The sequence below is a fragment of the Orcinus orca genome, chromosome 20, assembly GCF_937001465.1.
Source record: "Orcinus orca chromosome 20, mOrcOrc1.1, whole genome shotgun sequence".
In the NCBI taxonomy this organism is placed as follows: domain Eukaryota; kingdom Metazoa; phylum Chordata; class Mammalia; order Artiodactyla; family Delphinidae; genus Orcinus; species Orcinus orca.
This window is the reverse complement of record NC_064578.1, coordinates 56,132,542-56,158,738: the sequence shown is the minus strand read 5'-3', so window position 1 is coordinate 56,158,738 and position 26,197 is coordinate 56,132,542. Positions and strand designations below refer to the sequence as shown.

General features: G+C 42.1%; 1 protein-coding gene across 1 annotated transcript; it reads right to left on the bottom strand.

The window, feature by feature from the left end:
* Positions 1–269: 269 nt before the first annotated feature.
* Positions 270–26,184, bottom strand: NLRP9 (NLR family pyrin domain containing 9). Its single transcript, XM_004283331.3, has 9 exons — positions 25,905–26,184; positions 21,788–23,351; positions 18,503–18,664; positions 8,949–9,116; positions 6,824–6,994; positions 4,311–4,481; positions 2,353–2,523; positions 1,775–1,945; positions 270–673 (listed from the first exon to the last, which is right to left on the bottom strand). Exons 1-9 carry the CDS (start codon positions 26,182–26,184, stop codon positions 541–543), a joined length of 2,991 nt encoding a protein of 996 aa, XP_004283379.2. The 3' UTR covers positions 270–540.
* Between the last annotated feature and the right edge of the window lie 13 nt (positions 26,185–26,197).

Here is a 26,197-nt window from a genome sequence, read left to right as displayed (position 1 = left end):
ACCGAATTTTTTTAAAAATGGAGTAGCATATGCTAAAGGATAAGTAGCGATCTGAAAATATACTTTTTTACTAAACCAGAAAACTGATGAAAAGTAAATTTGAACAAACTAAAAATGAAAGGTCCTGTTGGGATGTTACATGTAGTGAATAAATTCTAAAATCTATAGATACATTCTAGCAGCAGTTCTACGTCCGAAGTGTCAGAGGATTGTGCTTCCTTCAAATCCAAGTTCCTACATCCCAAGACGTCCGGTAAGAAAATAAAGTCATGCTTTCCCAAGTGTTTACCCATTTAATGTATTTGTTCTTCTAAACATTGTGAGGCAGGATGGGAACTTTCAAGATGGGGCATAGAGGACTTAGGCACAGACAGCACATCCCACAATCATATTGCTAGAATACTGTGAAGGAAGAGCTCTGAAATTACAGTCCCCACTGCCCTGGCGAACAATTTACAGGACAGGGTGTGTCAGGAGGAGAAACGCCCATTGCGACCAAGGGGAAGCCTTTGTGAGACGATTACTTCAGGACCTTCCCTGTCAGCCAATCACACCCCTGATCCTGTGCTCGTAATCAGTCCAGAGACTGTGTGAAATGGTCAGCTGGGGGTTCGTCTCTTCTACCTCTGTCAGCAGCATCTGAATTTCCTCATCATAGGAAGATTTATTCAGGCTGGGAAAATACAAAAAAAAAAAAAAAAGAGTTTTCTTGACTTGACCCATGATGGTTGGCCTCTCTACACCCCAGTGGCTACTTCCTCTCCACTCTTTCCTAGAAACGGCTGGGAGAGTTGTACTGACTGTGCAAAGAATGCACGAAACTTTCCTAGAGACTAGGAAAGTGAGGAAGAGGAATGTGAACCGTTTTGTTTATCCTCTGCAGGTCATCGGGGTTGGGGCAAATGGAAGGCATTCACATATTCATTCTACAGACATCAACTACACACGCTCTAAATGCAAACATAATGTTCCAAACAATATTAACTGCTACTCTTGAGGAAATGTACTTCTGGGTCAAGACTCCGCTCGGTCCTTTACGGAACCCCTTCCAGCTCTGAGTTGGGGTTACGTCTTTGTGGGCAAGGTAAATAGGAGATGGTGTTTACAGGAAAGCCATCATTCTTGCCTGGGGGTGATTTTGCCTCTCGGGGGACATTTGACAATGCCAGGAACCTTTAAAAAATTTTCAGGGAATAGATGTGATAGGCATTCTTTTTAAAAGTTAGTTAATTAAAATTTCATTGAGATATAATTGACATACAACATTGTGTTAGGTTAAGGTGTGCAATGCATTGGTTTGATACGTCTACCTATTGCAAAATGATTATCACCACAGCGTTAACTAACACCTCTATCATACTGCACAATCTCTCTCTTTTGATTGAACAATTAAAATCTTGTCTCTCCGCAATTTTGAAGTTTTTGGTTTTGTTTTGTTTTTATTGGCCACGTGGCTTGCAGGATCTCGGTTCCCCAACCAGGGATTGAAGCAGGGCCACAGCGGCGAAAATGCAGAGTCCTAACCACTAGACCACCAGGGAAGTCCCTGAAGTTTCCATTTTTGCTCATCATGACTGGAGGGAGGTGTCCCGGGGAATGGAACGTGTGGGCAGCGACCAGAGATGCTACCCAACCTCCTGTGATGCACAGGACAGCTCCGCATAGCAAAGAAATCTCCAGCCCAAATGTGAACCATGCCCATGCGGGGCAAACCCACGGCAGTCTAACCTCCCTCTGAGGTCACTCACCACCGGGGGAAACAGCGTCCACTCACCCAAGCGTCTGCAGGCCACATTCCAGCCTGATCAAGGCTTCACACAGCACCACCGCCCCATCACGGTCCATGCTAAGCCATTCCAAGTTCATGCACCTCAGTGATTTGCAGAGAGTGAAAGCCAAGGCCAGGTCCTCACAACAGGCAGAGGTGAGTTCACACATCTCCAACCTGCACGGGGAAACACCACCTCGAAATGCGGATTCCACGCCTCTGAGAGGAGACTTTGCCATCTAGACACGTCCTCCTCCACGGGGGCACATGTGGCAGTGTCTGGAGACATCTGACACACACGAGGAGTGCTACTAGCATCTCATGGGTGGAGAGAGGCCAGAGATGCAGCTAAACATCCCACAATGCACAGAACAGCCCGCTTCCCCACACAGCAAAGAACCACCCAGCCCCAGATATCAGCCGTGCCAGGCGTGAGCAAACCCTGGTTTCACGGCTGGCATTTTACTTATCAGATTGTTCCAGACACACTTGTTTTCAAACATGCTTCCCCTTCATCCCTTTAATCCTCTAGCTTTTCCTCTTCTTGAAGTAGGTAAGCTTTCCCAACATCACTGGACACTCACCCAAGAGTCTCTAATTTACACTTAGGATGCTTCAAAGCTTCACATAACTGTTTGACACCAGCATCATATATCTTATTGTTCCCTAGTTTCAGGGTTTTTAGTTTCTCACTGTGAATAAGAACAGCAGCGAGGTCCACACAGCAAACAGAAGTGAAGCAACAGCCCACCAACCTGGAGAAAAAAAAATACACAAAATTCTCCTATACACACAAATATATACGATCATGAGGTCCATATACACACAGATATATACGATCATGAGGTCCATATACACACAAATATACACGATCATGAGGTCCAATCTGGAATGGCTTCACTTATGTTCACTTATTCCTGTAAAGGTAGAAATACTCATGTACTCCTAAGATGATGATGATGGTAGAGATGAAACAACGTCTCCACTTCTCCACTTTCTTCACTCTGCCCAGGCTCCCTGCAGTTCTCCTGTCTCTCCTGTGCTGCCTGGTCTCTCCCCCTGGGGCCTCTGTTCTTGCTGCCTGTCATACTCTTGGTCCAAATACCAGCAGGGCTGCCCCCTTACTCCCTCCAAGTCTCTGTACAAATGTCACCACGCTGAGGACTTCACTGAGTATTTCATATTATATCTCCTATGTATCTCCTGCCCCCAAGCTCGTGACATAGAGCTTCCATATGACCCAGCAGTCTCACTCCTGGGCTTATATCTGGCGAAAACCATAGCTCAAAAAGATGCGTGCAACCCTATGTTCATTGCAGCAACATGGATGGACCTAGAGATTGTCCTACTGAGTGAAGTAAGTCAGAGAAAGACAAATAGCATATGATATCGCTTATATGTGGAATCTAAAAAAAGGGTATAAATGAACTTATCTACAAAACAGAAATAGGGTTACAGTTGCAGAAAACAAATTTATGGTTACCAGGGGGAAAAGAGGGGTGAGGGATAAATTGGGAGATTGGGATTGACCTGTACACACTACTATATATAAACTAGATAACTAATAAGGACCTACTGTCTAGCACAGGACTTCTACTCAATACTCTGTAATGACCTCTGTGGGAACAGAATATAAAAAAGAGCGGATATATGTGTCACTGATCCACTTTGCTGCACAGCAGAAACCAGCACCACATTGTACATCAACTCTCCTCCAATAAAAATTAATTTAAAATAGTCAATAGTGCTGATTGAGAAACCACGATAGATGCAGATATGCACACATACTGGCAACTTCACACTCACAGGTGTGTGCCTGCACGTGGGTGTATGTGTATCTATGTGTGTGCACGCCACTCCGTGGAAACAGGGACGACAAAGGGTTTCGTTTACCGATTTACCTCATCTGCCCGGTAAAAGGAACGACTGATCCTCAGGCTGTGCCGTTCACTGTGTGCTCCGATGGGCCAGCCAGCGATGATAGTACTTTACGTGCATTATTCCCAGTGGTCGCCTCCATCTTTGTTTTTTAATTGAGGTATAGTTGTTTTACAGTGTTAGTTTTTACTGTACAGAGAAGTGGAGTTCCCTGTGCTATACAGCAGGTTCTCATCAGTTATCTATTTTCTACATAGGAGTGTATATATGTCAATGCCGATCTCCCAGTTCATCCCACCACCCCACCTCCATCTTTTGAGGTGGGAAATATAATTATCCTCATGTTACACTTGGGGAGAGGTGAGGAACCCTCACAAGTTCACACAGCTAGTTTAGGGCACTTGGGACTCCATTTCCGGTCCTTCCAAGGACAGAGACCCAACTCCAGAGGAGCAGACCCTACCGAGTCCTGACAAGCCCTAGAGTCAAGACACACACCCATCAGCGAGCCCCAGAGATATCACGTGGGGTAAACATGTAGCCTAGTTTTGTTTTTTTTTCCTTCAGCAGACTCCATGCTTTTCCCCCCTTCCTGTTTCCTTCCCAGGATGCCAACAGCCGAAAAGGAAATGCTGACATTCAAGCAAATCACAGCCAGACCTACCACAACTCCTCTAGGTTGCAGTTCGGGTGTTTCAGTGATTCACATAGCATTATCACTCCATCATCTTCCAGGAAATTCAACCCCAGATCGAGAAAAGACAGGGATTTGTTGCACAGAAGGACTTGGGAGATGTAGTCGCAGGCTACAGAGGTGAGGCAACAGTACGTCAATCTGCAAAGACACACATACTTCATCCGTCAACCTACTTAAGCTCTATAGAGTCATATTTTCATGAAACTCCATGTAAAAACTTTCTTGTACTTCGTGGTCACTTAGAAAAAACAGGAGGATTAAAATGTGCAGCAGGTGTGGAAATACAGAAGGATGTGGACTACAGGGTCCCAAACTGGGGAACGGAATCTCGGATCCCAGTTCCAAGTCAGATCACCACCAGCTGGATGAACTTGGACAAAATCATCCCTTCTCTGTGACACAGTGTGCTTATTATTTATAATAGCTGGACAACATCCTATTTCACATTCTTCTTTAAAAATGTTATTTAAAAAAATTTGTGGTTATGAGTTCTTGTCTACTCACTATTGGGAATTTAGAAAATAGAGGGAGGCATATGATACAAGTTGCAACCGGGCAGATCAAGACTGAATATGACCTCTGAATAGAGTTGGTTTAGCTGACATTTCATGCGGAATTCTACACTTCTAACTATCACACACAAGCCAGATACCTGGGACTCCACAGCAGATGGTTACGTGGCAAATAACAGGTGGAAAGGATCAGGAACCCACCTTGGGTGGGGCAGGCACGGTCCAGTTCACCTCACTCCACCAGCTCCCCCATCCACCCACCGACTCCCGTTACCTCCCTGGCCCCTTCAGGGGCATCTCAGAATGTCACCTTTGGCAGGAAGTATACTCAATTCTTTGATTAGCAAACACTACTCACTCATGGTGGGTTTTCCCTTTCAGTTTTTGAATTTTTGAAATCAGACAATAAGCAACTGATTCCTACTTTTTTTGATGAAATATGCTTTCTCTAACATTTAAAAAAATTAAGACTTTAATGGTTACATAATATAATCTCTGATGGTTCCATGACCCTACAATTATACATTTCCTGAATCTCTGCATTTGTATTTTTATACTTTCTGCCATTTTAAGTTACACGGAATTAACACCTTGCATCAAAAATTTTTGGAAGTTCTGAGGTTTATTATTAAATAGACTTTTCATTTGTTTCTTGACTTATTAGGCAACCTACTTTGCAAAAAAAACTTAGTGCTTTCGATCATACTATAAATTTGCCCATTTTGCAGAATTCTGGCCAAGTGGGATATATTTTTTAAATTTGTGCTTTTGTTTAAAAGGGTATTAAACATTTAAATATTAAAAATATTAACTACTAAAAATAGGTTGAACATTAGTGGATTGGGGTAAGGGCTATAAGAGAATTTTTGTGCTATTTTTCCAACTTTTCTGCAAGTCTAGTTTTTATTTTGAAACTAGTTCAAAATAAAGTTTAAAAAAATGGGTCGAACATTTTTTTCTTTTAAAATTACTAGTGACTTTCTTGCATCTTTAGTAGTCTTTCATTTTTAAGGAATAAAGATTCAAGTTTAAAAACAACAAAAAATTTAAATGATGTATTTTGAAGAACTCTTAGATAAACACAGCCCCGTTAAGTGACCAGTTGTTGAATACACTTTAATTCTACTTATTGTATAATATCACACAGGATTTAATAGCCAAATCCTTTCCTCTTCCAATATGTCATTTCTTTTGTACTGCTAAAGATTTTTTGGTCTAATCTTTATAGTGCAGAGTTTGTTCCTTATTTTTTTAATAGTTTGGTTTTAATGGTTAATGTTCCTGGACCTTATTTTAGTTTGGATTTTCCCTTACAGTCTAAAAAGTCATCTGAGTAATAATATTTTCACCTTCTACGGTAAATACCACTTTGGGTGGGTATGTAATACACAGGTCTATATACACATACACACCTGTGCATGCACATACACACAAAGAAAAGTTTTGTTTCTAGACGACTTATTCGCTTCCATAGACTTGGGTGTTCTTGCACCTGTACCCTACTTTAAGGCATTTTTTTATTTAGCACTGAGTTTCTCCTGTGGCCTCACTGGGTAAATAGAAAAGCCTTTCTCTTGCCCCTAACAAGGAAGCAGTTTGTTTTATATCTTAGCAACAAGAAAGAAGTGGAGACGTTGTTCCCAGCGATAACCTAGAACCTATGCAACCCCACACCGGCAAGTAATCAAATGAATTCCTTTTTCTTCATTATTTATACTATCCCTCTCCCCAGCCCCCAGTACACCTACAGAGACATCATCCTTCTTCATGATCACCAAGATTTACTGGGCTCCAAATTAGATGCCAGGCGTCTAAGGGCTAGTCTTACATCTCTTGAATTCAACCTCGTGGCTCCTCTGGGGGGCAAATATTTGTATCTGCTCCATTTTGCTGGACCGTTCAGGGTCCATGGGCATGCTCTGCCGTCTGCCCCCTCCCCCAGGCCTCCCCTCCCCCACGCTGACTCACAGCAGTGCCTCCAGGGCACAGGCTGGATCCTTCAGGGCGTCACACAACACCCTCACTCCTTCGTCCTTCAGGGGATTATCTACCAAGGAGAGAAGCTTCAGCTTCTTGTTATGGACGAGAACAGAGGCGATGTCTTCACAGGCTTCGTCCGTGATGTCACATTTTCCCAACCTACACGAGAGACACATGTGGTGGAATGGCGTATGCACAACCGACCCTGGACCACATCCTGGCTCCTAATCCCGCACCCGCCAGCTCCAGACTTTGTGAAAGCACGGATGTAATTATATGACTTTCCTCACGGATCCCTTATTGCTTTAGGAAAGCAGTAAGTTAGGAAAACGTCTGAGCCCGTGCTTCTCAACAGTGTTGTGGACAGCCGCACAGCAAGGAATGATCTGGACCTCAATAAGTCTGATTACCTGATTATTTATCATCAGTAGTGATAAGGTTGAGAAACCCTGGTCTGAGCCTTAATGCAGCTTAAAAGAACATCTCATGGGCTAGAGCAGGTTTCTCAACCTCAGCACTGTTGACACTGCGGGCTAGATCATTCCTTATTGTGGGGGCTTCCTGTATGTTGTAGGATGTTGAACAGCATCCCTGACCCCTACCCACCAGATGTCTAGAGCATCCTTCCCATGTAATCATGACCATCAAAACTGTCTCCACAATTCACAAACACTAGTGACTTAATCATTTAGAACAACCTCCTCCCTAAAGTGCTTTTTCCATTAGCTCACCCCTCTTCTGTGTGAGCAGAGTGAGTTCAACTTTCTTTCCTATTGCAATAGTCTTAACTCCTTCCTACAGCAAAATCTTTTTTTTAATTAAAAAAATTTTTTTTGATGTGAACCATCTTTAAAGTCTTTATTGACTCTGTTACAATATTGCCCCTATTTTTTATGTTTTTTGGCTTTTTGGAGCAAGGCATGTGGGATCTTAGTTCCCCAACTAGGGATCGAACCCACACCCCCCGCATTGGAAGGTGAAGTCTCAACCACTGGACCACCAGGGAAGTCCCGCGATCATCTTAAATGAAATCTTCCTTGCTATGAAAAAAAAAAAGTCTCTAGATATGGACACCTCCTAACAGAGGATGAAACTATCCTCTGTTGAGAATTATTGGGCTGGAGAGAACCTGATTTTGAGGACTTCCCACTCCCAAAATACCAAACTGAAGGCAAGAGCACAGTTGGTCTGCCCCAAAGAAGCAAAGATTCTACCTATAAGCTGTGTACAACTGACTCCTGGTTTCCTAGATCTGTTACCCAAGTCTTATGCTAACCATGTAAAATGAAACACTCTATGCCAATGGCATAATGTGAAACAGGGCCAATACTAAGGAATTTTGTAAGTGCCCCCTGAGTAGAGAGAGCTAGTGTAGAAGAAAAGAATTGTTATGATACGGAAACAGCTAGAATGCTAGATAGGGTCAATAGCAAGCCTGTATGTTCAAACAACTCTTATTCATGGACCCTGTCTCTCCTGATGAATCTTGACAGGTGAAATTAACCAAGTGTATGTGATTATCATATTACTGGTGGAGAGAACAGTGTATTCTCTTGGTCGGTTTAATGAGTTGTTTTTGTTTATTGCTACTTCTGTTACTCCCTTTTGTTCTTCCTGCTGAAAAACGGATTGAGCCTGTTTAAGAAATCACCCAGTGACGCTAAGGGCATCCCAGATCATTTTCAAGATGAAGAAATGACTTTGGGCAAATCACTTTCCATCCAGCCTCAACGTTCTCATCTGGCAGTTACAAGATCACACTTGTGATCATCCGTAAACTTTCTCATTTTAAGCTTCTCTGACTATCTTCAGGAAAAAGAAATTGGAGTTACGGTTTTGGTATGGTCGGTTGAGAGCAGAGCCAAGGAGAATCAGATAAGGTGTCCATGAGGAGTCATTCAAGTGAGTACCAGAGAAAGGAAAGACGGGACAGACCTGAGAGGAAGCCTTGTCCTTTAGAATCCATCCATCCTCATCTTACTAGGAGGTCTACCGATATTGAGGTGGAAGTGGAGAAATAAGTAAGAGACGAAGACACGGAAGAAAATGGGCATATTCGAACTGCAAAGCTCACACCGGAAAAAAATACATCGTGGACAACCCCGAGACTTACAGCAGTGCTTCTATGTTACACACTGGGTGTTTCAGCGTCTCACACAGCTGCCTGACGTCCATATAGGAGAGGCCAGTGCCATAGAGGTTCAGGTATTTCAAATGAGGGTTATGAAGAATGGCCTTAAAGAAGTATAGGCTATTTGCAAGGTTCGAAGCAAAGTTATACCTGCAAAAGATGAGGAAATACGGTAACTCATGCAATGAAGTCCAAGCACAGAGCAAAATACCTGTTGCACAGTTCTTCCTACTTTCCATGCTTAGGCTCCCAAAATTTTTTTTTTGGATATCTGGTTACTGCTGCCTATAAATTCTCTCCGGGATCTTCAGACGCCAGATGAGATGGTGCCTGTTTCTGCGAAGTCCTTCCACTTCTGAATACTACCACAGATGCTATAAGGGAAGAGAATCAAACTTACCCCATATTAACCTCTAAGCACCATGAGGGGAGAAATACCATGTGTGGACCTCCTTGCATCCCAGGCCTGGCTCGGTGCTTCCCATCCAACAGAGACACACATATTCAAATTACTGTGTGCCAAGCCAGACTCTTCCCCAAGGAAAGGCTCCACTCCTGTTTAGAAACTGAGGTTGTTTTTAAAAGGAGACAATTTTTAAAAGCTAAAATAAATAAAAAGGAGGCAATATATTGGGTCGGCCACAAAGTTTGCTTGGGTTTTCTATAAGATGTCCATCAACAGAGGAATGGATAAAGAAGATGTGGCACATATATACAATGGGATATTCCTCAGCCATAAAAAGGAACAAAAGGGCTTCCCTGGTGGTGCAGTGGTTGAGAGTCCGCCTGCCGATGCAGGGGAACACGGGTTCGTGCCCCGGTCCAGAAAGATCCCACATGCCACAGAGCGGCTGGGCCCATGAGCCATGGCTGCTGAGCCTGCGCGTCCGGAGCCTGTGCTCCACAACGGGAGAGGCCACAACAGTGAGAGGCCCGCATAACGCAAAAAAAAAAAAAAAAAAGGAAAAGGAACAAAATAGGGGACTTCCCTGGTGGCGCAGTGGTTAAGAATCCACCTGCCAATGCAGGAGACATGAGTTCGAGCCCTGGTCCGGGAAGATCCCACATGCCGTGGAGCAACTAAGCCAGGGCAACACAACTACTGAGCCTGTGCACCACAACTACTGAAGCCCACTTGCCTAGAGCCTGTGCTCCACAACAAGAGAAGCCACCACAATGAGAAGCCCACGCACCGCAAAGAAGAGTAGCCCCCGCTCGCCACAACTAGAGACAGCCCATGCGCAACAACGGAGACCCAACGCAGCCATAAATAAATAAATAAATTTTTTAAAAGAAAAGGAACAAAATAGTGCCAGTTGCAGAGATGTGGACAGACCTAGAGACTGTCATACAGAGTGAAGTCAGTCAGAGAGAGAAAAACAAATATTGTATGATATCGCTTATATGTGGAATCTAGAAAAATGGTACAGATTAACCTATTTGCAAAGCAGAAATAGAGACAGATATGTAGAGAACAAACATGGTTACTAAGGGGGGAAGTGGGGGTGGGATGAACTGGGAGATTGGGATTGACATATATACACTAATATGTATAAAATAGATAACTAATAAAAACCTGCTGTATAGCACAGGGAACTCTACCCAGTGCTCTGTGGTGATCTAAATGGGAAGGAAATCCAAAAAAGAGGGGATATATGTATACATATAGCTGATTCACTTTACTGTGTGGTACAAACTAACACAACATTGTAAAGCAAATATACTCCAATACAAATTTTAAAAAATAAATAAATAGAATTACTAGTAGCTAAAAATAGAAAGTAACAACTTGGGTTGAATTTATATTGAACATATGATCTACTATTGAAATTCGTACTGAAATAAAATTTCTGAGTTTAAAAAAAACGGATTTCTTTTTAAAGGAGACAATTTTTAAAAGTTAAAATAAAAAATAAAATAAATACAAAGGAGACAATATATTGGGTCAGCCAAAAAGTTCGTTCAGGTTTTCTGTAAGATGTTACGGGAACACCCAAACGAAATTTGTAACCAACCCAATAGGTCATGGTTCAAGACTCAGGCTCCTGAGATAGAGAAAACCACATTAGAATATTTGCTTTTCCCCTGGATATTTTGCAAGGTTGGGCAAATTAACTTAATGGTGGAGATTCTTCATGAAACAAGTAGAGAGGGTCATGATGGTTAAGAAATCATGATTTATTATAGTTCCTGGAACATGACCAGGCTTTGATTTTTTAGGTTTTGTTTTTAAGATTTTTTTTGGATGTGGATCATTTTTTTTTCATTATCTTTTATTTGCACTTACTTTATTGATTTACTTATATATTTTTTCACCCATTTGTTTAGTAGGTTGTTTATTATTATTATTTTAACATCTTTATTGAAGTATAATTGCTTTACAATTGTGTGTTAGTTTCTGCTTTATAACAAAGTGAATCAGTTATATATAAACATATGTTCCCATATCTCTTCCCTCTTGCATCTCCCTCCCTCCCACCCTCCCTATCCCACATTTGTTACAGTATTCCTTCTTTTTTATGTTTTGTTTTTTTGGCCATGAGGCATGTGGGATCTTAGCTCCCTGACCAGAGATGGACCCTGCACCCGCACCCCCTGCACTGGAAGAAGTCTTAACCCCTGGACTGCCAGGGAAGTCCTAGGTTTTGATTTTTTAATGACATATATTAAATGTATAATATATATATACTTTTTAAAAATTTATATATGATTTATAAATACATGCCACACAGCATGGCTCTCAGTGTCATGACTTAACTGTACCCTGACTTCTCCCCTCCTAATCGACTTTGAGAAATAACAAAGTAAATATTCTGCCATGTTCAAGCACTAAAATGTGAATTATGCATTGGCCAGAAATAAAAGATAGGTGTGAGGGACACAACAGCCTGGAAGACTTGAGGGAATTCCTGGCAGAGTGATGCCCTAAACGTATGAACAATACCCAAGGCACTTCCTGCCCAGAGATGGATGCAGCCCAGGACAGCAGGGTGGGACTTGTAGGGATTTGAGGGAGGGGGTTAGTACTGTCAGGATAAGACAGGCTGGCCCAGTGAACAAGGAGAAGTGCTACCATGGAAAGACAGGGAAGGCCCTTGATGTGCCGGTGACACCTGTGAGAAATGGGGGCGTCAGCAGGTCCTCTGAGCCACCTTGCCACTGAACACACCGTGATTCACAGGCCGGGCAGCTGCAGTGGACTCCGACACCAGGCCGGCAGTAAGCGTTGAGTCAGCAGACAGACGGTGGGAAAACAATCACAAGGGTGAACATCTAATCAATAACTGTCACCATCTACATCATCCGTGCAGATCAGCAACCTCTTGGAAAGGAGACAGACTAAAATGGAAGTGTTGACAGTAACGCAGTTTGTTGGGGTTTTTTTGCTTTCCTTAGAGTTAAGGAAAAAGTTAACAGCGCAAAAAGGGGGGTAAGAAGGGGAGGGATAAATGGGAAGATTGGGACTGACACACACACACACTACTGTATATAAAACAGATAACTAATAAGGACCTACTGTCTGGCCCAGGGAACTCTACTCAATGCTCTGCAATGGCCTATATGGGAAAAGAATCTTTAAAAAAAGTGGATATATGTATATACATAACTGATTAACTTTGCTGTACACCTGAAACTAATACAACACTGTAAATCAACTATATGCCAATAAAAATTAAAAAAAAAAAAAAGCAAGAAGAGCAGAATCTCAACCATCAGCAACTTATAATGTTGGTGAACTGAGAACCATGCATCCTTGGAGCCAGGCTGATGGGTTCAACTCCTGGCTCCACCTCTTGCCATCTGTGTGACCTTGGGCATGTTTCTGAATCCTCCCAGGTTGTGGTTTTCTAGTGTGTACCAGGAGGTACTGAGACTGACCACCTCATTAAGTAATTAAAGGCATATAATGAGTTAATACTGTGAAATACCTGTAATAGTTGCCGGACATGGTGAGTGCTATCGTGAGAGCTAAGTGACATTTAATCTCTTTGCATGAGATTTAAAGAGCTCTTATCTTGATGGAGTAAGTGAATCAAACAATGGTTAGTGTAAAAACCTGACACAATGAATAATCATTGATATAAAAATATTTTATAAGCTTGCTAATCTTTTCTTCACATTTTGTGTCCTAACTCTATAAAAATCTGAAGTTTATCTTGTTGATGTTAAAAGGAATGGTTTCAAGTTTTACCTCCCTACTGTAGCAGAGATAAGCAATCCTGATCGTTTTCCTAAACTTAAGCACAAGCCTTCCCCCAAATTATTTTCTTTATTAATCATTTGTCAGTTCTAAGATTGAAAGGGCCCCAGTGAGAGCCAGAAATTAGGTTAAACAGAATTCCCACAGGGATCCATAATATTGAAATTTGGAGACTATTAGGGATAAACAAGAAACCTAAGCACTACCAAACCGAGGATTTTTTTTAGAAGATGATCTATAACTGAACAATGGAAATGATCAATCTCTACATCTGCGAGTGAAATAATTCAGAGAAAGACACTATATGATCTCACTTCTATATGGGATCTTAGAAAGACACTAAACATAAATATTGGGTGGTTGCCAGAGATTGTGGGTTGGGAGGATGAAATGGTAGAAAGTGGTCAAAAGTTATAAACTTCCAGTTATAAGATAAATAAGTCCTGGGGGTCTAATGGTGACTATTGTTAACAACACTGTATTATATATTTGAAAGTTCCTAAGAGAGTAGATCTTAAAAGTTCTCATCCCGGGCTTCCCTGGTGGCGCAGTGGTTGAGAGTCCGCCTGCCGATGCAGGGGACACGGGTTCTGTGCCCCAGTCCGGGAAGATCTTACATGCCGCGGAGCGGCTGGGCCCGTGAGCCATGGCCGCTGAGCTTGTGCGTCCGGAGCCTGTGCTACGCAACGGGAGAGGCCACAACATTGAGAGGCCCGCGCACAGCAAAAAAAAAAAAAAAAAAAAAGTTCTCATCCCAAGAAAAAAAAATTGTAACTACACATGTAGGGCAATACATGTTAACTAAATAAACTTGTTGTGGTGATCACTGCAATATGTTCATGTATCAAATCATCACATTGTACCCCTAAAATGAATACAACGTTCTATGTCAATTACCCCTAAAATGAATACAATGTTCTATGTCAATTACCCCTAAAATGTATACAATGTTCTATGTCAATTACACCTAAAATGAATACAATGTTCTATGTCAATTACACCTACTATGAATACAATGTTCTATGTCAATTACCCCTAAAATGAATACAATGTTCTATGTCAATTACACCTTGATAAAAACTGGGAAAAAATCTACATCTGCAAAGCTGAATTTAAGGAAATTCCCTGGCGGTCCAGTGGTTAGGACTCTGTGCTTTCACTGAGGTAGGGCCTGGGTTCTATCCCTGGTTGGGGAACTAAAATCCCACAAGCCACATGGTGTGCCCCCACCCCCAAAAAAAATCTTTTTTTAAAAGAGCTGATAGTGGGAAGCGGCTGCACTGCACAGGGAGATCAGCTTGGTGCTTTGTGACCACCTAGAGGGGTAGGATAGAGAGGGTGGGAGGGAGATGCAAGAGGGAGCGATATGGGGATATATGTATACATATAGCTGATGCACTTTGTTATAGAGCGGAAACTAACACAACATTGTAAAGCAATTATACTCCAATAAAGATGTTCAAAAAAAGGCTGAATTTAAGAAAAAATCAATAGAATTCAAAGAAACAAGGGGAAAAAGGTTTAATATTCAACATGTATTCTCATCATTAAAGGATACACTTGCAAGGGAGATGGTTTTAGACTCAAGTTTACTCAAACTTTTGACTCAAATTTGCTTCCGGTAGAGACTCTTGGAAAAGCTCTTGGTATAGTGACATAGGATGAACAATGAATTCAGCTGGAAACAATGAGTCACAGAAGCAAGAATAAGCTAAGAAATTGGCAAATGTGTCTAAAAGAGGCACACACTTGTCAGTAACAACCTGATACCACATGGTATCTACACAGGAGATAGATGGTACAAGGTGGGAAGTAGGTAGCAAAAGAAAGGCAAGGCATTTCAAGGGTGCTCCAGGTGAAAGAGCTACTTACTAACTCAAGACCTTCTCACTTCAAAGAGCAATCCTTAATCTCTGCAATCACACCAAACTACCTGTTCATTCTCTTCACTGGACAAATACTTAAGTTCCAACTAGATACCAGGGTGCTGGGTGTATATAGACACGAATATGACAGTCCAGGACCCAGAACCCAGAGCTTACCTTCTGCTTGGAGGCAATTACAACAAAAGAGTGGCAATTTCATAACTGATACTGAAATCAAACATAGGATGAGGTTCTAGAGTGGCTGGGCTGGGGGTCCAGGCTGCTTAACTGGGGGGAAGGGTGGTCAGAGAAGGCATCTGGAAGAGCTTGCCTGGTGAAAGTCTAGGGAAAGACTGACCGGAAAGGAGAGCAGCTGGAACAAACATTCTGAGTCAGGAATGAGCTCGGTCAGGGGTTTGAAAGAAAGTTAAGTTCCGTGGACCACAGCATACGATGGGGAAGCAGGTGAAGGATAAACCAGAGAGAAGGAAGGGAAAAGCTCAGATTCTGAATATTTTCCGAATGATGGGAAATCATGAAAAAGACTTCAAGGCATAATTTATTATTTTAAAAAAATCTCTCCACCTCCTAGAGTAATGAAAACAAAAATAAACAAATGGGATCTAATTAAACTTGAAAGCTTTTGCCCAGAAAAGGAAACCATAAACAAAAAGACAACCCTCAGAATGGGAGAAAATATTTGTAAACGAAGCAACCAACAAAGGATTAATCTGCAAAATATACAAATAGCTGTACAGCTCAATATCAGAAAAACAAACCACCCAATCAAAAAATGGGCGGAAGATCTAAATAGACATTTCTCCAAAGAAGGCATACAGATGGCCAAGAAACACATGAAAAGATGCTCAACATCACTAAGTATTAGAGAAATGCAAATCAAAACTACAATGAGGAGGCTTCCCTGGTGGAGCAGTGGTTTGAGAGTCTGCCTGCCGGTGCAGGGGACGCGGGTTCGAGCCCTTGTCTGGGAGGATCCCGCATGCCGTGGAGCAACTGGGCCTGTGAGCCACAACCGCTGAGCCTGCGCGTCTGGAGCCTGTGCTCCACAACGAGAGAGGCCGCGATGGTGAGAGGCCAGCGCACCGCGATGAAGAGTGGCCCCCGCTCGCCACAGCTGGGGAGGGCCCTCACACGGAAACGAAGACCCAACACAGCCAAAGGTAAATACATAAATAAATAAATTTATAAAAAAAAAAACTACAATGAGGTATCACCTTACACCAGTCAGAATGGCCATCATCAAAAAATCTACAAACAATAAATGCTGGAGAGGGTGTGGAGAAAAAGGAACCCTCCTGCACTGTTGGTGGGAATGTAAATTGGTGCAGCCATTATGGAGAACAGTATGGAGGTTCCTTAAAAAACTAAAAATAGAACTACCATATGACCCAGCAATCCCACTACTGGGCATACACCCAGAGAAAACCATAATTCAAAAAGATACATGCACCCCAATGTTCATTGCAGCACTATTTACAATAGCCAGGTCATGGAAGCAACCAAAATGTCAATTGAAAGAGGAATGGATGAAGAAGATGTTACATATATACAATGGAATATTACTCAGCAATAAAAAAGAACAAAATAATGCCTTTTGCAGCAACATGGATGGACCTAGAGATAGTCATACTGAGTAAGTCAGACAGAGAAAGACAAATATATGTGGAATCTTTAAAAAATGATACAAATGAACTTATTTACAAAACAGAAACAGACCCACAGATTTCGAAAACAAACTTATGGTTACTACCAAAGGGGAAAGGGGGTGGAGGGAGGGATAAATTAGGAGTTTGGGATTAACATATGCACACTACTATATATAAAATAGATAACCAACAAGGACCTACTGTATAGCACAGGGAAATCTACTCAGTATTCTGTAATAATCTATGTGGGAAAAGAATCTGAAAAAGAATGTATGTATAACTGAATGACTTTGCTGTACACCTGAAACTAACAAAACACTGTGAATCAACTATACTCAAATATAAAATAAAAAATTAAATTTAAAAAATTTACATAGAAAAAAAAGTATTTCTGTACATAAATGCAGTCTCTCCACTAGAGAAACGCCTCCTTTCCGTGACTACCTACCTTTAATAAAAAGCATTCTTTTTACCCTAAAAAAAAAAAAAGTATCAGATGTGGTGCTCCAAGGACAATGGTGCTTCAAGGACAAAGCATGACGCTGTCTGAAAAAGTTCCAGCGTTACACCCCCTACTGGACTCTTAATCGCCCTCCCCACCCTGTTGCCATGGTTATGAAATTCCTGAGCCCACCTGGGTGACGCCCACCTGGGCAACAGGACCTGTCCCAAATAAGGAAAGGCATCTGGCCTGCCCCACTCCCACCCTATAGAAGGAAGCTATATGTGCCTCGACCAGTCAGTAAACGAAATTTTCACTTCCAACCATTCCTTTGTTTTCTGGCTATAAAAACTGATCAATAGCACACGTACGGGCCCGACTCTCCCAGACTACTGGGAAGTCCGCCCGCTGTTCTGGTAGTGACACTTCCCTCTAATAAATTCTGTCTTCTTTACATTCTGCCTTGTGTCTGGACATTCTTTTCCAACCCGCTTTGGACCAGGACATCAGAGAAGGACTGTGAGCTTCTCTGTGCTTCTGGTACATGTTTTGTAAAAGGGTGATGACAAGATTGTTATGAGGGTTCAAAGACAAAGGAGAAAGTTAATATTAAGCAACCATCTCTGTGCCAAAGAAGTGTTCTATACACGTTACCTATTCTCTGTGCTATTCTTCTTATTCTTCTCTTTTATGAACCTCAGGCTCTTTTCCCACCTGTCCTCAGCACCCTCCTCCTGTGTTACCTGGGAAACATCTATTCTGAGTCCATCATCATCCCAGCAAACATCACCACCCACCAGGACTGTTCCCTCTTAGGTTCCCCAAGCAAGTTTTATTGTACACGTCACTATAGTTAAAACATTTGTTACAGAGAAATGGAAACGGAGGCCACAGTTCAAACACATCCCTACACCAAAACACACGCAGTCTTGTAACACAATGGTAAAACCGATTTCCTCAAAATGTCGATTCTGCTTCTTAAACAAACTTAAGATTTCTCCAAGTCAGCATGAACTTGCAACTCCCCAGCTAACTGGCTGTGCACAAGTGAGCTGATGCCATGGGAAGGAAGGTATAGTTCTAGGGACCACTCACAGCAGAAAAAAAAATGTCCTTTCTCATCCAGGCTTTGTAACCTGAGCTGTAGCGACTGGGAACTGAGCTTCTTGACCACATTCAGTTTTAAAGTCTCCCTGTTTGTCCACAGTTTGTGTCTCACTGAGTAAAACATTTGAATCAAGGAAAGCACTCAGCATTTTCTTTTGAAACACTGGATTGTAGCTTGGGTTTTCAAAAGAAGACAGAGTAGAAAGAATGACGCCCTGTTATTGACTTAAAGAATAGGTGAAGATCCGACTTACACGAACTTCTGGAGTTTACAGACAGGCTGAGCCAGCGTCCTGCAGAGAATCGCCAGGGAGGCCTCGTCGAACTGACAGTTGTCCAAATCTAACATCTGGAAGCTCTCGCTGGCAGTAAATGCGGAGCAGAGATCCCGCCAGAGGGAGAGCTTCTCGATGGTACTACAGGAAGACAAACACCGTGATTCTCCAGCAGCTCAATTCAACTAGTTCCTTAAAAAACTAAGAACAGAGCTAGCATGGGATCCAGCAATCCCACTGCTGGGCATGTATCTGGAGAAAACCATGGTTCAAAAGGACACAGGCACCCCAGTGTTCATTGCAGCAATGTTTACAATAGCCAGGATGTGGAAGCAACCTAGATGTCCACTGACAGATGAACGGATAAAGAAGATGTGGTCCAGGGACTTCCCTGGTGGCCCAGTGGGTAAGAATCTGCACCTCCAATGCAGGGCGCTCAGGTTTGATCCCTGGTCGAGGAACTAGATCCCACATGCATGCCACAACTAAGAGTTTGATGCTGCAACTAAGACTCCACATGCTGCAACTAAGAAGCCCACAGGCCGCAACTAAAGATCCTGCATGCCACAACTAAACATGCCACAATGAAGATCCCACGTGCCACAACTAAGACCTGGCACAGCCTAAATAAATAAATAAATATTTTTTAAAAAGCTGTTCATATTAAAAAAAAAAGATATGGTCCATATATACAATGGAATATTACTCAGCCATAAAAAAGAATGAAATAATACCATTTGCAGCCACATGGACGGACCTAGAGATAATCATACTAAGTGAAGTAAGTCAAAGAAAGATAAATATCATATGATATCATCTATATGCAGAATCTTTAAAAAATGATACATATGAACTTATTACAAAACAGAAACAGAAAAACAAACAGAAACAGACTCAACAGGCTTATAAAACAAACTGATGGTCACCAAAGGGGAAAGGTGGGGAGGGGATAAAGTAGGAGTTTGGGACTGACATACACACACTACTGTATATAAAATAGACAACAAATAAGAACCTACTGCATAGCACAGGGAACTCTGCTCAATATTCTGTAATAACCTAAATGGGAAAAGAATTTGAAAAAGAATAGATACATGTATATGTATAATTGAATCGCTTTGCTGTACACCTGAAACTAACACACCATTGTTAATCAACTATACTCCAATACAAAATAAATTTTTTTTAAAAAAAAGAATGCAGGGCTTCCCTGGTGGCACAGTGGTTGAGAGTCCGCCTGCTGATGCAGGGGACATGGATTCGTGCCCCGGTCCGGGAGGATCCCACATGCCGCGGAGCGGCTGGGCCCATGAGCCATGGCCGCTGAGCCTGCACGTCCGGAGCCTGTGCTCCGCAACGGGAGAGGCCACAGCAGTGGGAGGCCCGCGTACGGCAAAAAAATAAAATTAAATAAATAAAAATAAAATAAAATAAATTTTAAAAAGAATGCAGGTAAAAAACCAGAAAAAATACATTTTCAACACAGGAGAACACCATTCCCAGAGGCTCTCAAAGCTGACAGTCACAGTCAAACCTGAACAGGGAGAGAAGCAGTCAGATGCACTGAGTCAACATGCATGGCGGTCAAAGAAGTGAGCCGTGAGGCCAGGGCGACCAGGATCAAGCCCCATCTGAAACACTTGTGGGTTATGTGACACTGGGCAAGCATTCAACATTATTCTGCCTCTGTTTCCTCCTCTTTGGGGTGACAACACTCAACTGTTATGTGGACAAAGGTTGATATTTGGTGACCCATCAGCAAACGAGGAACTGTGTCCAAAAACATGACTGTACAGGTAGATGTAAAATAAATAAGTCGCAGGGATGTAAAGACCACAGTTAATAATACCAAACTGCATATTTGAAAGCTTCTGAGAGAGTAGATCTCTCTGTCTTGCTGTTCTGCATGACTCTTTTCAGTTTGTTGAACAACAATCGATTTACAATATGATACGGACGTCAGGTGTACAACATAGTGCTTTGCTATTTTTATAGGTTACACACTATACTATGTTAGGATGAAATATCGACTTCTTCCCTGCATTGTAGATTACATCCGTGTGACTTCTTTATTTCATAATGGCTAATTCATACCTCTTTGTCCCTTTTACCTATTTTGTCCCTCCCCCTCTCCATCCTCCTCTCCCCTGTGGGAACTGTTTGTTCTCTGTATCTATACTGTTTCTGCTTTCTTATGTTTGCTCATTTGTTTTGTCTTGAATCGATTCCACATGTAAGTGAAAAGGTGCAGCATTTGTCTTTCTCTGATTTATTTCACTAAGCTTAATACCCTCCAGATCCATCCATGTTGTCACAAATGACAAGATTTCATTCTTTTTTATGGCTGAGTAATATTCCAAATATCTGACAATATCTATAAATATCACATCTTGTTATCCATTCATCTGTTGATGGACACTTAGGTTTCTTCCATAACTTGGCTATTATAAACAAGGCTGCTAGGAACATTGGGGTGTATATAAAAGTCTTCATCACTGGAAAAAAAATTCTGTAACTATGTATGGTGACAGATGTTAACTAGAGTTACTATGGTGATCATTCCACAGTATATACAAATATTGAAAATTATGTAGTACACCTGAAACTAATAATGTTGTATGTTAATTATACTTTTTGTCTCTTTGGCCAGGCCATGCAGCATGTGGGATCTTAGTTCGCCAACCAGGGATCCAACCCATGCCCCTGCAGTGGAAGTGCGGAGTCTTAACCACTGGACCGCCAGGGAATTATACTTTAATTAAAAAAAAAAAAGACCATGAAAGGGGGTATGTATTTGAGAGCTGAAGTGTGAGCTGGTAGCCTGAGCCTGATGAAAGAATACAAGCTAAAATCAGCAAAGAGAAAAGACACATGGGCAAAATCCAGAGGAAACTAGGCATAAGCTTCCGAGCATCCCTTCCCAGTGGATTCACCAGGATATGCTAAAATGCTACGGGAAGGGGAAAGAAGCAGCATAGTCCTGGCAACAATAAAAACTGCTTACCTTTCAACTTGACATTGGCCCTATGAAGACATTTACCCCTGATTATACAGACAGAAATACTTAAGAAACACAGTTCATGGCCACACGGCTAGCAAATGGCAGTACGAGAACTCAAATCAACGTCTTTCTGACTACAAAAGCCATGTTTTTAAGTACAAAAATACAGTGATTTATGAAATACCCCTTGGGGGTTGGAGCAAGCTAAATATAAATATGGTGTGTGTGTAGGTTAGAGGGAGAGAATCAATAGATGGACTCACTTGGAGATGGATCCAGATTCATCTGTAAAGACATTTTCTATACACAGGTGAAATTTCTGCAAACTCTGGCAATGTTTCAGACAGAACGCAGATACTGTCAGTTCTTCAATGGTACCAATATAAATGTCAATTTCTTTGAAGAAATTCATCACTTGGATTACAAATTCTTGGTCCTGGGTCTCAAACAAACAATTGAACAATTCCTGGAAACTCACCACCATCTTACCGGGGTCACAGTGACTTAAAGTTTCAAGGCTTTGAGTTACTTCCTGCTTTATGTCTGTGGACAGTGGAAAACCAAAAGATGTCTCCAGCATGTTTGTTATTTTTTCAGTTGAAAATGCAAACAGGAACAGCCCCATCCAGGACAAATGGGAGCAGGCTTCGCTCATGGCCGCTGTGACAAACTGGGTCACCTTTCCAATGACTGGGTGAGGCCGGTCCTTGGGTCGTTTGAACAGATAGAACAGGGCGGCACAAAATTCTTGGACACACGTGTGGATGAAGGTCAAGCAGTTGCCGCTCCTCTGAAGAAGTCTCACGTCCACCCACATCGAGGTGTCGGATTCAGACACCCCATTCCTCCTGAGATCCCCAGGGCAAAACAGAAACGTGCGAGTCCACATTCCCTCTGCAGCCAAGGTACACAGGCTTTGTAGTCGGGTTCTGTTCTGCTTAGGTGGACAGTTCCCACTTGCTGCTTTGAATACATTTGTCAAGAAAGACACATACAAACAAGTGATGCTTTCAGAGGCAATCTCCAGGTCTTCGCCTTTCTCCAGCTGCCACTTCAAGCAAGTGCAAACCAACCAGCAAACAAACGGGCTTTTGCACAAGACAAACAGCGGTCTCTTCTCTCTCACAAAACTGAAGGCTCTGGAGGATTTATTCTTCTCACGGAAGTAATGGGAGAAATACAGCTTCCTTTGGCGTTCAGAGAATCCTGGGAGACATATGCATTTTGTCTGACACAACAAGAAATAATTTTTTTTCATACCCATCTTTCCTAGGGCAATAAGCAGAGAGGATTCTGGGAGCATCTGTTTGTGCAGCAAACTGCTCAGGACAATCTGCGTTGGCCGTTGCTTCTCCCAGTCGCCGCACAGGTCAGCGTCAAGCGTCAGGTCAAATTTCAGTTCCTCCAAGCCATCCAGGATGAACAGGATTCTCTCTGGCTGGGAAAAAATGTCTTCGATGGGCTCTGAAGACTCAGGCCAGTCCCTGGAGATGAGCTCCACTAGGCTCGTGTCTGTAATACTGTTCATTTCACTGCCTTTGAGGAAGAAGACAAATGAGAACCTGTCCCTCCACAGGTTTCCCTCCGCCCATTCCAGCATCACTTTTCTCAAAAGCGTTGTTTTTCCAACTCCTTCAGGACCTTGCAAGATCACAGTGGGTGAGGGATTTCCAGGCTTGTCTGCAGTAAGGTAGACAGCATTCAGTTGTTCATATTCATCCTTTGTGGTTTCTTTGTAGAAATCCTCAGGAACTTCAAGGCAGGTCTCCTTTTCCCATATGTCTCGGAATTTTTTCTTCATGTGGTTTCTATATGGGTTTAGCTTATCTGAGTTAACGGGGACAGAATAGAAGACAATTAAAAAATGCACTCCAGGGCTTCCCTGGTGGCACAGTGGTTAAGAATCCACCTGCCATTGCAGGGGACACGGGTTCAATCCCTGGTCCGGGAAGATCCCACATGCCACACAGCAACTAAGCCCATGCGCCACAACTACTGAGCCCGCGTGCCACAACTACTGAAGCCCACGTGCCTAGAACCCGTGCTCCACAACAAGAGAAGCCACCACAATGAGAAGCCCGTGCACCGCGATGAAGAGTAGCCCTCGCTCGCCGCGACTAGAGAAAAGCCCGCACGCAGCAACGGAGACCCAACGCAGCCAAAAATTAAATACATGTAAATAAATTTTAAAAATAAAATAAAATAAACATATGCATGTATGCACATGCTTGGCCATGAAAATAAACAGTAACTCAAAGCCCTTATTAAAAAAAAAATACACTCCATCCTTGGGACTCAGATTGACCTCTACAGATTTACTCAGACACACATGCAAAGACTGATGTATATGCCCACATGGGACCAGGCTCCTGAACTCAGTTTTTTTAAGACCAAAATCTATCTGAATTCATGTCCGTGGAAACACCTGATCAAGATTGGAAGCCCATCTCAGAGCTACAGGCTACAGAAAGTGTGAATACTTGGGGATTACGTTTCAAACTAGAAGAGGGGTGTTAGCCCCCCCAGTCAAGAATTCATAAGCACTACTATTTATTTACTGAGGGCCACCCAGGAATCGGGGCTGAGAAAGTTGTCACTGGTACTTCATCTTCCATCTCTTCAACAACCCATTAAGATTCATTCTATGCCTACTTTACAGAAAAGTGTTGAGAGTTTATGTTACTTGGCTAATTTGGTTAATGAACAGATATTTGGGTCAGGTGTTTGTCTCAGTTGTCTGACTTGAAATCATGAAGTCTAGACTATTTCTGTTAAGACCATGCTGATTGCAATTTAATTTCAGAAATGCACCCTTGAACTGTCATTCTTTCAACCTGCCCTTATTATGTACCTTCCATGTTCAAGGCTATGCACTAGGGGAGATAAACAAATTACAAACATAGACAAGGACCATACCCTGCATTGAAGAAATATGAACTACGGTAGGTGAGGCCTTTCTGCATGTCTTCTGAGCAAAGGGCATTGCTAGTTTTGTTTAAGTATGTGTGACTAGGAAAAGAGTCTTGGAAATTAGGGAGCCTTTCTCTCTCTGGGACAGAGGAAGATTTGTTTATAAAAGTCGGTGATTTCAGGGAGGGGGAGGGATAAATTAGGAGTTTGGGGTTAACATATACACACTGCTATGTATAAAATAAATACCCAGCAAGGACCTACTGTATAGTACTGGAAACTATACTCAATATTTTGTAATAACCTATAAGAGAAAAGAATACGAAAAAGAATATATATATATGTGTATGTACGTATATATATATATATATATATATATATATGAATGACTGAATCACTTTGCTGTACACCTGAAACTAACACAACATTATAAATCAACTATACTTCAATTTTAAAAAATCATAATAAAGCCATGAAAACACATGAGAGAGAGAATCTGGAGAGCAGAAATATAAAATATAGAGAAATGCCAGGAGAGCTTCTATGGTCATGAACTCCAGTTTGAGGTGAAACACTCAAAAATGACTAAGAACATATTTAAAGAGAGAAAAACTTTAATGGGTGATTTGTCTCCTATTTTGTCACTTTTATTTGCCAGGATTTACAACTCAACTCATCTTATTTTCTGAGGGGAGACAAAACGGTGTATCCACCCAGAGGAGGATATCAAGCAATCAGTGAGCCAAAAATAACTGGTTTGGGTCAGCTCTGTCCCTTTTGGAAAAGTCATCTAACATGAGGAGACACCGTTTGACCTGCATCTTTTTCACTTGTAAACCTCAGAGTCGTGGTAAGAATGAAAAGACATTATGCATAAAAAGTTCTTCCTATAGCACCAGGGGCATATGTTCTCTATAATGATTTCCTCATCTTAGGACTCTGCCCAGTCTCTTGTGCAGGTCTGGTCAGAAGGATGTGACCTACATGGGGAAGCAATCTAAAAAAGAGGGGATATGTGTATATATTACTGATTCACTTTGCTGTACAGGAGAAACTAACACAACATTGTAAATCAACTATACTCCAATAAAAAAATGTTTGCATAAATTTTTAAAAAAAGGATGGACAATAACCATCATGGAATTCCATCTCAGCAGTCCTGGTTGTGCAGACACTAAGTCCCAGGTCATCTCCTGGAATAGCATTGACTCACCTTGGAACAGAAAAATGGGGATGAACGATTTGTCTCAGAACACTACTCATCCACAGTCCATCACTGGCCCATGAATGACCAGAGTTGGCTTGCAATTCTTCTACTATTTCCAAGTGTCCTACTGACCTACACACATTCTCAACTGATGGAGGCATGGTCACTAACACAATAACAATGTGACCTTCATTATTAGGAGCTCCCAGTAAACCAACCTTCCCCCAAGGGTCCCTGCGCTGCATCCCCTTCATGACACTTACGTCTGATCTCGTCCCGAGCCTTCGTCCAGAGATCTCCCCGGTTGATCAGTAGAAAGAGACTCAGGGTCACATCCCATGCCAGTTTTCCTGGGTAATGCTTGCTCAACAGCTGTGACAGATTTTCTCGTGAAGCCTTCTTTAGCTCGGTCCACGGGATTGGCTTGAGTTTGAATTTCAGAGATTCTTGCTTGAGCAGCTCCTTAAATTTCCAGAACTCTTCCTTTTTGAGCTCCTCCAGGTACCACAGCAAACCAAAGTCAGAAAAAAAAGATTCAGCCATCTCGTCACAAGAT